The sequence below is a fragment of the Arvicanthis niloticus genome, chromosome 4 (genome assembly GCF_011762505.2).
Source record: "Arvicanthis niloticus isolate mArvNil1 chromosome 4, mArvNil1.pat.X, whole genome shotgun sequence".
Taxonomy (NCBI): Eukaryota; Metazoa; Chordata; class Mammalia; order Rodentia; family Muridae; genus Arvicanthis; species Arvicanthis niloticus.
Window position 1 is genome coordinate 122463617 of NC_047661.1, and position 15388 is coordinate 122479004.

Sequence of the window (15388 nt, forward strand, 5' to 3'; positions counted from 1 at the left end):
AATAAACACTTGCTGATAACTTATAAAAATCTTAAAAACTTTCTTGCTTATTCTATGATTAAAAACTGTTGGCTTCTTTTCTCTTTAACACTGAGCTTTAATTAAACATTATAACTCTGTGCTTTATTAAACATAACTCTGGGCTTTCACTCTTTTAGACTTAAATAAGCACGAGGGAAACTTAACCCTTCCTACTGCTCTGTGCTAAAAGTGTGACCCTTCCTACTGTTGCATGCTTCATTAAGTGCTGAAAAATTAACTCTTTATTAACTCTCTATTACTTGTACTTTAATAAGTGCTAATATCTGGCAATTAACACATGCTGTTTAGCATCAGGGAATTAAGTAAAAGTTTTATTGCTAGTACCTTTCTCCGATGAGTCAGCCAGAAGCCTCTCTGTCTAAGCTGGTTAACTCTTTGTAAACAAGAGAGGAAGGAAAGGAAAAGAATGCTTTACACAGGAAATATGCACAGATAATACACATTCATACATATGCCTTACACAGGAAATGTGCACAGATACATACACATTCATACACTCACACTCTGGTCAGGCTTGACTGTCTCAACCAACTCCACACGTATGTATGTGTGCTTACATATATACATATACCTATACACATACATATAAACAAACAGACATGTACATATGGATGGATGGGTGGATGGTGGATGGGTGGATGGGTGGATGGGTGGATGGGTGGATGGGTGGATGGGTGGATGGGTGGATGGGTGGATGGGTGGATGGGTGGATGGGTGGATGGGTGGATGGGTGGATGGGTGGATGGGTGGATGGGTGGATGGGTGGATGGGTGGATGGGTGGATGGATGGATGGGGCAGAGTTCCCCAAGCCAAACCATTCGTCCAACAACCAACAACTTTCTTTTCTCTGGCCTTTTAATACCTTCTTAGCTAAAAAGTACTTTAGAAAATAACTTCATAGATAAAATGTTACACAAAATGGGAGTTAAAGAAAGGTGTTGATAGTAAGTTCAAAGCAGTGCTTCATTCTGTAAGCTCATTATAAGGTCACAGCAGCAGTTTTGACATGGCCTTGCCTTATATCATAGTGCACACCTGTGGCTTTATCCTTGGACCTAAATGTTACTCCTTGAACACAAATTTGTCCCAAGTCTGTTTCTCTTACTCATGTAATTATAAAAGCTGGTTGTGTTTCTTATCTTGGAGCCTTTCCTTACTGTTATCAGAGTAGTCACATTTTATTCTTGATTCTAGCCTTATTACAGTCTTCTAGCAAGGGGGTAATTATATTACATCTTTCTAAGACCATCTCTGAAAACTTTTCCTAAAATTATTTGAATCAAATCAGGAATTCCATAGTATCATTGTCTATTTGTCTATATAGCATCACTACAAGACAGTACATCTTTGGAGGTCTGCAGAAATCTGCTCAAAAGGGTGGATCAATACAACGTGATTGTTATATATTTAATAATAACAGGAAAAGCATATTAATAGCAGGAATCTTTCCTCAAATGTAATCTCCTCGACCTTTTGTAAAGGAGTAAATCTGTCATAGATTGAGAGCCTGTGGTGGAACCATCTCAGGAAGACCACCTGCTAGTTTTTAGCTTCTCCTAGATGGCTCCTGGCACTCCTGAAAGGTATTTTTTAAATTATTCGAGTATTTCTGTCTTCCTTGAATGTTAATAACAAATAAGGATTATTTAATGTAAATGTAGGCTTGATCTGCCTCCGTGGTACTTTTTCTCTGTGGTAACTTAACAACATTGGTATATTCCCTGTAATACCATGTTTTAGTAGCGGAGAGAAATGTGCCATCCATGAAATGATATGAGAATGGTCTGACTGTAGCCAATCTCTCCAGGTCTATTTAGTGAAGCTGCCTGGCTTATAGCTGAGTTCTGCCTCTGGGCTCTCAAGCCCTGACCTGCTTCTCCCAGACTGTATTCTGCTTTTGTACACAGTTTGAGGATTGAGTTTGGGACAGCGTCCGGCACAGTATTGCATAGGCAGGGCCTGCCTCTCCTCAGACAGCTGTCAGGAAGATTGGAAGAGATATGTCTGAATCGGGGAGTGTCTATGCCTTCAGTATTAACTTTTTATTTTAATTAGGTATTAGTTAATAGATTTTATCCGTCTGATCCAGGGCTTGGGTGTAAAGCCATTGTGAGCTGTGCTCTTTTGTTCCCTTTGTGCCATAGGTTATCTCGGATATAGAAGAAGATGCTGGGGAGCTGAGCAGAGACAGTGTCTGGGGCCTTTCCTGTGATACTGTGAGAGAGCAGCTTACAAACAGCATCAGGAAACAGTGGAGGATTTTGAAAAGTCATGTAGAAAAGCTTGATAACCAAGGTAACTGCTGCTCCAGGGTGAGCAGAGCAGGGCTGCTGCTCTTCAGTCCCACAGACAGCAGTGCTGGGGCTCAGAGCTACTGCGCACAGTGAGGTCACACTCTGCCTGGTTTGCTCCTGGGTTTGTACTCACTGGAGAAATGCACTTGGCTTTAGAACAGACCTTAGAGAACAGTGTCGCTCATGGTCCAGTATGGTTTGTGTGCTGGCAAACGGGGATATCAAGCGAACGTAGGTTCCCATGGAGGCCAGAGGCATTGGTTCCCTGGAGCTTATGTAGGTAGGTAGCTATATGCCACCTAAGTGGGTGCTAGAAGCCAAGCCTGGGGCCCCTCAGGAGTAGAGTATACTTACCCACTCAACCGTCTCCCCAGCACTAACATTTCTATTTAGTAAGTGAAGTCTACTTAAAATGTATGGAGATGATCAAACCAAAGAGTCTTAGTTTCAGTGCCGTGAGCTGTGCAGGGCAAACAGCACAATTCTGACTGAGGTTCCCACATCGCCTTGCGTAAAATGTGTTCATTTTCTCATGTCCATTTGTTAGAAAGCATGCCTGGACTTGAGTTCTGCAGGATTTAACATGCAAACTCACAGTCTTTAGTACCACTCTTCCAAGCATCATCAAGAACGTTTATACATTTGTGATTTAGTTAGATTCTTCTATGGCTTAGCCACTAGCTCCAGAAGACTGGGAGGTGAGAACAGAGGCACCGTGAGGGTGAGGTGCATTACCCATCTCGCCTGACAGCCCTGAGTAAATGGTTTACAAGCCAAGTGTTGGCAGCAATGCTTACCTTTAAATCTATTTAGCCCTAAAATTGTGTAACTGTACAGTTGTCAGAACTCGGAGTTGTTTTTCTTTAAAATGTTTAATTTTGTCACAGTTTTGAAAATGCAAAATGCCAGAGACAATAACTTCTTAAAAAAAAAAAAAAAAACCTGTGAGAAGCCCAGAAAGGCAAAAGTTGTGACAGTCTTTTGACTTTTAAATGTGTGTTTAAGAACTTGAGCTGACAGTGGCTGTCAAACGTGTCTAGTTTCTGGTTGTTGTAATTAGGGTTTCTCTTGCTTTGATAAACACCAAGACCGGAAGTAACACGGGAGAAAAGGTCTGTTTACCTCCCAGCTCACAGTCTGTCAGGAGGGGAGGCAGGGCAGGAGCTGAAGCACAGGCCATGGAAGAGTGCTGCTTATTGGCTTGCTCCTCCAGCCTCCTTAGCCTGCTCTCCTACATAGCCCAGGGGACCGCCTTCCAAGGCGGGGCGGGGCGGGGCTGGGCGGGCACTCCCACATTAGTCCCAGAGCATGGGATTGCAGCCTCACAAGCCTGCCTACAGGTCAGTGTCTTCTCAGTTGAGGTGGTGTCTTCCTAGATGACCCTAGCTTGTGTCGAGTTGACAACTAACTAGCACCCTGGGTGGGTTCTGCCAGCTTCGAAGGTACACTCAGAGGGCCTTAATGAAGAGGACGTCATCTCACGACAAGACCACGAGCAGGAGACTGAGAAGCTGGAGCTGGAGATTGAGCGGTGTAAAGAGATGATCCAGGCTCAGCAGCAACTCCTTCAGGTAAACAGGGCAGCAGCCCCCCCCCCCCCCCCCCCCCCCCCCCGTCACGGACGCCATGGCTTCTGGGGGGCGGGGCGCTCCCTACACCTACGTGGCAGCGAACCTGATAGATTTCTGCTGCTTCATCTGTAGACGTCTAGAGAGTTGACGTTTCCCATCTCATCTCAGTTGAGTTCTGCCCTAGCCATTAGACCACATCTCTTCCTCATGTGGTCCCTGCTTGAACATGGGAAGCAGCACTGGGAGAGCCGGTTCTCATTGGCTTGCTGATTCTCTGTAGTGTATGTCCTTGGCCAAACTGACCTGCCATCCTCACTTTCAGGTGAATCTGTGTGCACTAGGGTTCCTGACTTACTGTACTTTAAAATTTAATAGCAGCAGCTGGCCACCACATGTGATGACGACACCACCTCACTGTTGCGAGACTGTTATTTGCTGGAAGAAAAGGAACGCCTTAAAGAAGAATGGTCCCTTTTTAAAGAGCAAAAAAGGAATTTTGAGAGAGAAAGACGAAACTTTACAGAAGCTGCTATTCGCTTGGGGCTGGAGGTGAGGCTGCAGGGCTGCTGCAGTGGGCAGGGTCAGAGGTGAGAATGCAGTGGGCAGTGGGTGGGGTCAGAGGTGAGACTGCTGCTGCAGTTTGCAGGGTCAGAGGTGAGGCTACAGTGGGCGGGGTCAGAGGTGAGGCTGCAGGGCTGCAGGGTGTGAGTGCTTCTAGACTGACTTGTCTCTGCTGTCCATTTTTTCTGAAGCATTACACTGACCATCTTACTGTTGTGGAGAATTGACCAGACTGCTCAGACATGGGTTTAATCCAAGAGAAAGTCTGTATTAGCTAGCCAGTGACTACACTGTGTGTTCAGGATCCCAGTGTATCCCTGAGCATTTCTCAGAGTGAGGTTTTAACACAAAGTCCATATTCTGGGTTGACATATTTCAGTTAACAGGAACAGTTAGACAGAAGTCATAAAGCAAGGTTAGTACATTTCCCATAACTTTGGAGTTTGGTGGATTAGGTATTTATCTTTGGGCTGGTGGTTCTGTGTGCTAGGGTTTATGGCCCTGTTACATTACAAAGAACTGGAAATTGAATGGAGGCTGAGCATACAGTAGTCTTCTGTTAGATGGTCTGCTCCTTTGGGTGTCTGTCACTTACCTGACAGCACATGTGGTACCAGAAGGTAGTACCCAGAGCATGCTGGGTAACAGAAAAGAAGACAGTACCAGAGCATGCTGGGTAACAGAAAAGAAAGCACAGTAAAATTGCTTCCCGGCTGTCTTGGAGGAATGTATGCATTCCTGGTTAGCAGTGTGGACTTTGTCTGTGCATTCCTGTCCACTCGAGTTCTGTCAGCAGTGCATTGCCTCCCTAGCGCCCTTTCAGAAATTGAAGACACAGTGTCCCAACATGGTTTTAAAACTCAACCTATACAAAATACTGTAGTGAGACAGTGTCGTCCTCCTCTTCAGTTCAGCCCTTAGATAGAACCTGAGCTAAAATCTGTGGGAAGCTGGTTGGTGGCACAAGCATTTAATTCCATCTCGGAGCTGGAGAGTGGCCTTGGTTAAGAGGACTTGTGTTTTTACAGAGGATTCAGGCTGGGATCCCAGTCCTCACAGCCATCCGTAGCTTCAAGTCCAGGGGATCTAAAATCCCTTTTTGGCCTCCATGGGCACCATATATACTTGCAAGCACTCATACACATAAAATAAAAATTAAATTTTAAAAATGTTAGAATACTGTATATTAAAGTTCTCAGAAAAGTTAGCAGTAGACATTTTTGTTTTATTTTGATTTTTTTTTTTCTTGGTGGCACAGTCTGTCTGTGTAGCCTGTGCCCCTCTGGAGCTGGCTATGTAGAGTTGGCCTTGAACTCGCAGAGCTCTGCCTCCTGAGTGTGGGGATTGGAGGCGTGCCGCCACGTCAGCTTTGCCCGATGTCTCTGCTCGCTCCTTTATTTTGCAACTTTATTAGATTATTGTTTTCTTTGTCTGTGGCTACCACTTCTGAATTCTGCTCAATACTAACAAATAATATAAAATACTGTGATTTGTCTAAAGCTGGGCCTAGAAATTGAAAGTCAGAATAGTGTTGGTATTATGACTGTGTAGATACTACTCATTCCATAAGTAGGTCATGCATCTGAACACATACATGACGGGGATTGAACCCGGGGCCTTGTGCAAGGCAGTCATGCCACCGAACTGCAGTCTCAGCCCCGACTTTGCCAGCCAGGGAAGCCGTATCATTCTCGGATATCCCCATGGTCATTTCCTGAGTCAGACCCTACTGCTGTGTGTTTTACAGATGTGTTATAGGTAGCCCTGTTCTTGCTTCCCTGTGAAGTGTGTTACCATCCTAAGCTACCCTTTTAAACAAACGCTGCATAGTGCTGACCATTCAGAATACTGAAATATCTATAACTATAGATTGCTTTGGCTGGATATTTAATTTTAACTTCTAGCTTTCACTTCAAAAATTGAAAGAAGGGGATTGGAAGATGGCCTGTTTGTTACGAGCACTCGCTGCTCCCTGAGATGACCTAGGTTCAATCCCACACCTTTCTGTGGAAGCTTGTGGGATTTTTATAGTCCCTGATCTCCTCAGGGTACATTTAGTTTGTTTCCTCTGGAAGAGTCTGGTGTCTTCCATTTAGAGGCATTTCTCCTGCTTGTTTCCCCTGTGCCTGATTTCTCCCTGTTGTTCGATGGTGTCTGTGGCTGTCACTGGAGTCCAAGTTCTGGATATTCTCTTATATTATTCTTTGGATCACCAAACTGTCTTGAGGATCAGTTTTATTATTTACTTCAGTCACTTATTTTTCTACTTCAGAATTTGGATTTTTTATTTTATTTTTCTAATGTACTTACTTTCCCTTTTCTTTATGCACTATTATTGTTGTGCACGCATTTTGAATCTTATAATCTGTGTGAAGTATTTTCAGAGCTCTTGGAACATCGTCATCTGCGGTCAGTTTATTATCTTTGCTTTTTCTCTCTTCTGCCGCTGTTTTCCCAGCAGTCTGTCAGACTGGTTTCATATTCACAGTGTGAGTAACAGACTCGGTGCTGGGCATCCTAAGGCATCCACACCGAGTCCTTCACGCACGTAAGCCTTGCCTCAGTGGTAGTCTTCCTCAGGCAGCCAGTGCTTCATGTGCCCTTGGAGTGTCTGACACCTGCCCGGAACTGTCAGCTTGGAGACACAGGGGACCGTGACAGAGAAACGAGAGAAAATGTGGTTTAGGGATTGTCACGTGATCAGGAGGTCCTGTGTGATCGTGATCAGAAGGAGATTCTGTGTAATCTGCGTTTCCTCCTGTGGCTCAGTGGTAGAGAGCTGCAAGAAATGCCCAGTGAGGTCAGAGGTCTGTTTCTAAGTGGCCGGTTTATGGAGTCGGGGATTTTTCTGTTTTATGCTGTGTGTTCTTTGTGTCATAAGTTCTCCTAATACTCTGTTCATGAAAAACCTAGCAGTTGATGAACTACTAAGTGAGGTCTATGATTTTTTTATTATTTACGTTATTTAAAAGTTATTAGCTTAAGTATGTGGGTGTTATACCTGAATGTACGTCTGTGCGTCACATATGTGCTTAGTGCCCTCAGAGGCCAAAAGAGGACATTGCATCACCTGAATTGGTGTTATAGACTGTTGTGAACCATCCTGTGGGTGCTGGGAACTGAGCCCAGGTCCTCTGTAAGAACAGCAGGTGCTCTTAACCATTGCAACCATCTCTCCAGCTCTTAATTTTTTATTTTTTAAACATGCTTTTCTTGAGTGTTGTTTAGTTTTTAGGAGACTAGTTCATGTAAGAAGGTACAGGTGGCCAGAGGGGAACCAGCTGGGGAAGTTTTGAGATTTAGCAGTCGAGTTAATTCTCTCATCTTTGTTCACTAGAGAAAGGCGTTTGAAGAAGAGCGAGCCAGCTGGGTAAAGCAGCAGTTTTTAAACATGACGACCTTTGACCACCAGAACTCAGAAAATGTGAAACTTTTCAGTGCCTTCTCAGGAAGTAAGTGTTCACGTGTGTCTATTCGGAATGTGTGCAAGTCAGGTGCAGAGTGAGTTTGCATCCCAGTGTGCATGAGATGGCCTATCTGTGGAGCCAAAGACTTCTCCAAAAGAAGTGTTTTCTGTTTAATTTCTCTGCCTACCTGTGTCAGGTTCTGTCGATCAGAGCCAGAACTCAACCCATAACAGGCTACCACTCTACCAAGGAACTGTACCCCTGACTCCCAAATCAGCTTAGTGGTTTATTTACTTCAGTCAGAGTGGGGCTCATGGGAGAAGCATGCATATAAAAAGTGTTTTTATGATTTTATGATAATGCCATGCTCTTGAAAATTCATGATCTTAGAAACTGACCAGTTTTTAATGCCGAGGCATCTCTGTTTGCAGAATGTGTGACAGAGATGGCAGTTAACTTGTTTGTTCTCAAATCCCACTCTAATTTGTAAATGGTTGATCCTGGTCGGTGATCTCCGTGGTTGATATTTTACCATGTGCCCTGCTCTCTCTCTTACTTGTAAATCAGGTTCTGATCCAGACAATCTTATAGTCCACTCACGGCCACGGCAAAAGAAGCCACATAGTGTGGCGAATGGGGTGCCAGCTTGCACATCAAAACTGACTAAATCTCTTCCTGCTTCACCTTCTTCTTCAGACTTTTGCCAAACACATTCATGTGTGTCTGAACACAGGTATTTGTTTTTAAATGACCTTTTCATGTACTTCTAAAAATGGTTAACATTGTATTGCTTAGGAGAAATTGGTGGTGGTGGTGGTGGTGGTGGTGGTGGTGGTGGTGGTGGTGGTGGTGGTGTGTGTGTGTGTGTGTGTGTGTGTGTTGTGTATGTGTGTGTATCTTATATATGACAGTAGACACTAGACACTTTGGGAAGAAATTAGATTGACTTATCCATGCTGTCTGCACAGAGATTGCCAGGGTGCGAGGCTTCATGCTAGGTTTAGAACTCCGGTAGATCTCCACTCATGCCTGTCTCTGTTTAAATTTAAAGTATGGACTTCTGGGCCAGTGGTGGTGCACAGCTTTCGTCCAGTACTCGGAGCAGGCCGTCTGCTGCACATGGCGAGTTCTAAGTCAGTCAGGGCTATGTAACGAGACCCTGCCTTAAAAGAGAGACTAAGGTGATTATGTCAGGAATCACTTAAAATCTAAGTGCTTTAACCGTATTGAAGAGTGCCATCTTGAGTTTTTCAGAGTACCTAATTTAAGGCTCTTTGGTTTGCCCATTACACGGGTCTTGAAGGGCAAAGAGCCAAGAAAAACCACTTCCTCAGGTTGATAAAATTCCTGCCTAAGGTGAAAGTATTAAAGCAGTTTATTCCCTACCCTTAGGACACACAGAAAAGATAATTTAGTCTATTTTTAGGTCAGTAATCTAAGAGCTATGAAGCAAATATGAGAGAATTTTAAGCAAGAGGAGGGGAAAGAAAAACATAAGCTTTAAAAAAATAGTATTCCACATTTCTCTGTGGGGACAGATTATGGAGTCAGTGCTGTGCACCAGGAGAGCAGGTCAGAAGGCGCTGTGGAGGCTGAGAGACAATATTTATCTCAGATTGGGTCATAAAGGGAACCCAGAGCCAGTACAGTGAGGTAGGTTAGACATGGGAGTGGACTTTGCCATGGGGTCCTGCTGCTCAGCCTCACCTCGTGGGCAGATGGAATTCTGAAGAGAGCACTTCAAGTGTGCATCCTCCTGTCATCTTATGTGGTTCCAGAACTATGTTAGTGCAGATGTGGGGCAGTCAGACTAGAGACATTTGGGAACATCTCTCTTAAGGATAACCAAGGAACAGATAATTAGCTACTGAGATTTACCTTATTTCCCCAACAGTTCCCTCAGTGTGCTGAACATAACTCCTGAAGAAGCTAAACCAAACGAGGTTGGAAGAGAAAGTATGGATCAGAAGTGGAGCGTGGTGTCAAGGCCCAGTTCGAGGGAGGGTTGCTACAGTGGCTGCTCGCCAGCACACGCTGGCTCTCGCGGAGAACGGGACGACTTCCCATAGATGCACGGGCTGCAGTGCTTGTCCTAGATGTGCGTTAGAGGAACTAACACAGGGTGTAGCATAAAGTCAGTCATCTAATCTAAGATGCTCGGAGTTGTTTGTTTGGACTTCTCTGTCTTCCCCCAAAGAGCTGAAACGCTAAGCTACTTAAAAGGATGCGAAAGCTTTGGCCGTGTGAGAGTAACAGAAGCCTCTGGCTCTGTGAATAAAGGAATGTATGGTGTTTGGTTGGAAACAGAAGCACTGGAATGATTTCCTCTCCCAGGTACTGAGAAGAGCACTTTTAGGGACTGGTTACTGTAAACATTAAATGCTTGTCCCAGGTATGGTTGGCATTGGAAGTTTAGCCTTTACTTGAATGTATACTGTAGATTTTTAACAAAGCAAGTTCTATATTTATTATGTTTAGTGTGATTTTGGGATTACCTCTTTCATATGTTTTCTGTCTGTACATAAAAATATACATGACTATGTTAAGAGGCTTTAAGGTTTAAAAATTTCACACCACGCTTGAGTATAGTTCATATAGTTCATGCCAATTAAATGTTTTCAGTGGCGCGGAGTTTACAGATATGTTAGGACCACTGCCACAGGACAGCTACGATTTTATTTCCAAGCCATTGGGGTAATAAAAATTCAAAGCCACTTCATAAGCTGAGTTCAGATAACTAGAACTACTAATGTTACATTTTTGAGATTTTTAAAGCATTATATTTTATTTTATATATGTGGATGTTATAATTTCTAAGAGGAATATTGATTATGAAGTAATGGGGGAAAGACAGAAGTATCTTTGAATAACAATATAAGAGCATTGGATTGAGATATTTGGATGATAAAGGATATTTAAGATAGCTGGATGGTGATATTTTCCTTACCAAATGGGTGCCAGTACAGTAATATCTGTACCAGCCAGGGCTTTATATCATTGCCAATAATTTTGTAATTAAAACCTTTTCAACTAGATACCACTACTAAAGAAATAAGACAATGTAAAACGTTGACTTTTATAACTGAGATATGATACTCTGGGCACTCTTGTGCCATTTCGTTTCCGAACAATCTTAGGCTCTCTTCTGTTGTTTCTGCTGCATGTTTCTTCATAAGAAGTACGTAAGTTACTATTGATAGTAATGACAGCGACAGTAAATGTAGATGTAGGCCCAGGCTTCTCCTGGATGGGTTTTTCATCCAGCAGCTTCTAAGTGCCTCCCCCTGCTTGTCTCCGCACATAGACGCCGCCACAAGCCCTTGCTTGATGATGCAGGTAGTCCATCCGCCTTTCTCTTTCCTTGCCCCTGCTGTGACTGCTGCATTAAATTCATCATGTTACCAAGAGAAGCTCTGTGTCGTCCATTCACTGCATGACTGCAGGTTTTGCAGCGGGCACTGTCTGGCTGGGTCTGTAAGACAACCCGATCTGATGAGGCAGTGCAGCAGAGTAGGTGGCGTCTCCACAGCAGCCATGTTCATGGTTCCAGGAGCTAGCTCTTGAGTGCGAGTTGCCACCTTCTGCCTGGTACACGATCATTTTTTTTTTTTAATCTTTGAAGTTTGACATTGCAGGGGTGTTGCTGTAGTCCAGAAGATGAGACCCAGCTGGGATGATGCAGTTACCTTCTGGGGAAGTAAAGCAATCAGAGTCGTGAAGTAGTTACTGATTGTTTGCATCCCATGTCCTCACAGGGGTCTGTCTTATGACATCGTTTGCCAAATACAAATAATCCTGATTTTTCATTAAAACCATGCTTTATTCAATGAGGAGGGTTTTCTGGAGAGGGACATCTGCTTTTTTGCTGTGTTTGCATTTCAGCATGGGCTGAATTCTCATACTGCATAGAAATTCCTGAGACTTGACAGTTCAAAGGAAAGCATAGAAGAAAGCCAGATCCCTTTGGGATGTGCACAGATCTGCCAGAAGCCATTCATTTTCCTAGCTCTCTTGTTTTTCTGCCCATTCCAATTCTAAAATGATCCCTGAGACTTCCCAGAGAGTTGGGTGGTGCTGTGTTGGAAGTCAGGAGCCCAGGGGAAAGCTCTCAGGACTCTGTGTCTCTTCCTTTGCAGGCATTTGCAATGTGTACCCAACACAGCCAGGCTGGTCTCAAGACTAGATAGTGACAGCATCTCGTGGCTCAAAGCCTCCTGGTAACCTTATGTGCTTTCCTGTTTATCAATATGGAATCTGAAACTTGGCGCCTCAAGTTGGGACTTAATTCTTAGCATGACCATTTTGAACTTTGAAAGCTTAATAACTGATGAAAATGTAAGATGCTCTCCTACTCTTAAAAGACTTATTCACAATGACTAGAAACTTAGTAAAAAGACCAGTGACAGAAGAAAGCCATGCTAAGGTTAATAAAGGAGCATTTCCATACGGAAGTCATAAGAGGTCTGCAAGACTAGCCAGCCACAGCAGGTCGTTGGCCTCATTGTACAAGTGAAGTACTGTGTGTGGTTTGGGAACAACTCTGTGGTTCCTATCCTAGCTAAACAGGATTGCCCAAAGGCTTGTAATAACCTGATTTTGTGGGGGAAACATAGTGCATGATGAGGTACCTAAAATCCAGTTTTAACCACCCCTGTGGTAGGGTCTTCTGAAAGGCCTTGGGACCCCAGTGGAGGTTTCTGAAGCATGTTAAGCTTGGAGCACTGAGTTCAGAAACCCCTCCTGTGATCGCCTGCTGTAATAATTCTTCCAAGTACATATACTTGCGTAGAAAGGTTCTTGAGGTGAATCCTGGAACTTCAGTCAACACACTTTGCCCTGTGTGTGTGTTTGCTCTTCCATTCAGTAAACATGGGCAGAGGACTTGCTGTTACATCAGGGTTTGTCATGTCCCAGAAAAGCAGAAGATGGGCCTACTTCTCCCATCACTGGGGATCCCTGAGCTGAATGCCACTGTAGAACCTCAGTTATCATAAGCCAGTGATAGTCAGTTAGTCACACATCTGAGCTGTTCCGGGTCCATTTCCCCATTTTGTAACAGTAATGGTGCTTGGCTTTCACAGGAGCCACTGGGCTCTCCTGTGGGATGTACTGTGTGCATTGATTGGTTTGCAGGGTTTGTATTTCACAAATGCTGATATGTAGAACAGATAAGATTTTCTCTCGGGGGAGAAATGGATGAAGCAAAGGTGTGCATGCAGGTGAGGTCATGAAATAGATGATTTCTATCTTTTTTTCTAAATTGAGTGTCTGGTGATTTTTTTTTTCCTTCTTGGAGGTTGAATGTAAATTAAAATGGAATGGACTGTTAATTAAATGATTTGATCTAAAACCACCAGTTGACTAGTTGAAGTTTTCATTTTGTGAGCCCTTAGGAATAGTGAATTTCAAGGGGCTCAGGAGATTGCTATCCTGCTGGCGGCACGTACGAACTCCCGTCACTCATGTAAACCTTGGAATATCTTTATCAAGTGTATGATTTAACAGACAGCAGACATAAGATCTGTTGGGACATTGTAAATATTGATGGGTTTTATTAAGCATCACATTTCTTTGTTAGAAGGGACAGTAGCACTGGCCTCAGTTCTAGAGCTCTGACTTCTGGGGTGCTGGATCCTGGTCTTTGTGTGTCTGTGCATGACTCTTTGCAGACTTTTATGTAGATCACACTACACATGATAAAAGTTAGACAGAATAATAAAAAGGCTCCAAGTGTCTGTGAGTGTGTGGCTTGGGCAGCCGCATCTGCATTTTAGTCAAGGAGATGAGAACATGGCCCGGCACTGTCAAATGGGCAAGCACAGACTCTGGATGGCATGGGATCATCTTCAGACTCAGGCCTGAAAGGCAGGCTCGATAGTCTGCTGTGGAGGGTCCTGATGCTGGCGCTTCATCCACATTACTATAAGAGCACGATTCTGCTGAGCTTACTGGTCATTGTGGATGTTTCAAATACTCTTTTTCTTTGGGAGAATCATTTAAAATCTTTTTCATTCTAAGCAGTGGTGGCACACACCTTTGATCCCAGCACTTGGGAGGCAAAGGCAGGCGGATTTTCGAGTTCAAGGCCAGCCAGAGTGAGTTCCAGGACAGCCAGGGCTACACAGAGAAACCCTGTCTCGAAAAATCAAAAAAAAAAAAATATTTTTTCATAATAACTTTAAAAATATTTAAATGGTATTTTGCCCATCTACTTATCAAAATACAGCGTAAGGGATACATTTTATTTTGGCTCTTTTAATAGATCTCTGAAGGAATATTAACACCCTTCTTTTAAAATGTAATAACAAGCTCACATTAAATGGTAACTCAAGGTCACAGAACTCTTAGACAGCAGAACCCGAACTCTGGGGCCTCCTCTTGGTCCCATCATCTCCAGCTTACTCTGCATTGCTGCAGTCCTGTGGGTAGACTTTTTTTTTTTTTAAATTCTGGCTTAGATGAACTCACAGCCCGCTGGAACATCTGGTGTTCACCTGGTACAGAGGGTCCGTATTATACAATAATGCACTTCTCAGCCTGTTTGGAGCAGGGTGCTTCGTGGAACAGTAACAATCTTTAAGCATTTTATCTTGAGAAGTCCTTTTTTTTTGGTGAGAAGTAAAATATCCACTTTTTTTTGGTAATTCTACATAAGCAAAGAAACATAACTGCTAAAAATCTCTGTTATTTGATGTCAGTGAAATTAAACTTTCTAAACCAAGTTTCATTGGAAATGCCTCAAAGAAAAGTAGAAGTCCCACATCTGTCTGGCCGCACGGAGCTTTGGCACATTGTTCTAAGAGTAAACAGAGAAGTGGTTCACTGGAACTTGAAAGACCATCATGGACCTGGTCTTTGACCAGAACTTGCTCATTCTTGTCAAGAGGAAAGCTTTTGATTCAGGACACAGTTCATAGTGCTCCCAAGTTTCTTCCTGTAAACTTTCTTCCTGTAAAGCACAGACAGACTGCTAAATCGGAGGTGAACTCCGGACTTGACAGAAAGGACCAGAGACAAGTGTACCTTTCCCAAACACAGTGACTTTGTGTATGACATCATAGAATGACATTCCTATTGACTCAAGAATCCCTCCGTCCCTCCCTCTCTGTCTCAACTAGGTGGCTTTGCTTTGCAGACTCCATGTCACTTCATAACATTCTGGTTACACACAAACTCAAACCTGACTTTCTTTTAGTGAAGCCAGCACTGCTAACATGGCCTTCACAGAGGACCACAGCAGGGGAGTGAATGATGGTATAGCTCTGTCCAATGGCTACAGAATGCCCCAAACTTCTGGAAGAAATTTGGTAGTAACAAATTTTTGTCATTATCTGTAACTGGGCTGGTTCCACAGGCCTCGGCTGTGGTGAAAGTCACCCAGTGTATAGTGCACATCCTCTCCAAGCAACTTGTCCCATCTCCCTTCCCCAGAACTACTTCCTTTGAGTCCTGCCTCAGGTGCTGGTAGTTCCTGATAGTTCCTGAGATAGAAGCAAGTTGTAATATAGTCTA

The 15388-nt window shown here is 43.6% G+C and overlaps 1 protein-coding gene across 12 annotated transcripts in view; it reads left to right on the forward strand.

Moving 5' to 3' along the window:
- Ssx2ip (SSX family member 2 interacting protein) overlaps window positions 1-13229 on the forward strand; it is a 39285-nt gene extending 26056 nt beyond the window's left edge. For 9 of the 12 annotated variants that reach the window (XM_034499773.2, XM_076933345.1, XM_076933347.1 and 6 more), the window contains 6 exons: window positions 2188-2338; window positions 3772-3908; window positions 4284-4457; window positions 7807-7921; window positions 8444-8609; window positions 9771-13229. In XM_034499773.2, the coding sequence (XP_034355664.1) occupies window positions 2188-2338; window positions 3772-3908; window positions 4284-4457; window positions 7807-7921; window positions 8444-8609; window positions 9771-9945 (918 nt within the window). In that variant the 3' untranslated portion in view covers window positions 9946-13229. The remainder of the gene's footprint in view (window positions 1-2187; window positions 2339-3771; window positions 3909-4283; window positions 4458-7806; window positions 7922-8443; window positions 8610-9770) is intronic. The other 3 variants (XM_034499774.2, XM_034499776.2, XM_076933348.1) reach the window with 2 other exon arrangements.
- Window positions 13230-15388: the final 2159 nt, after the last annotated feature.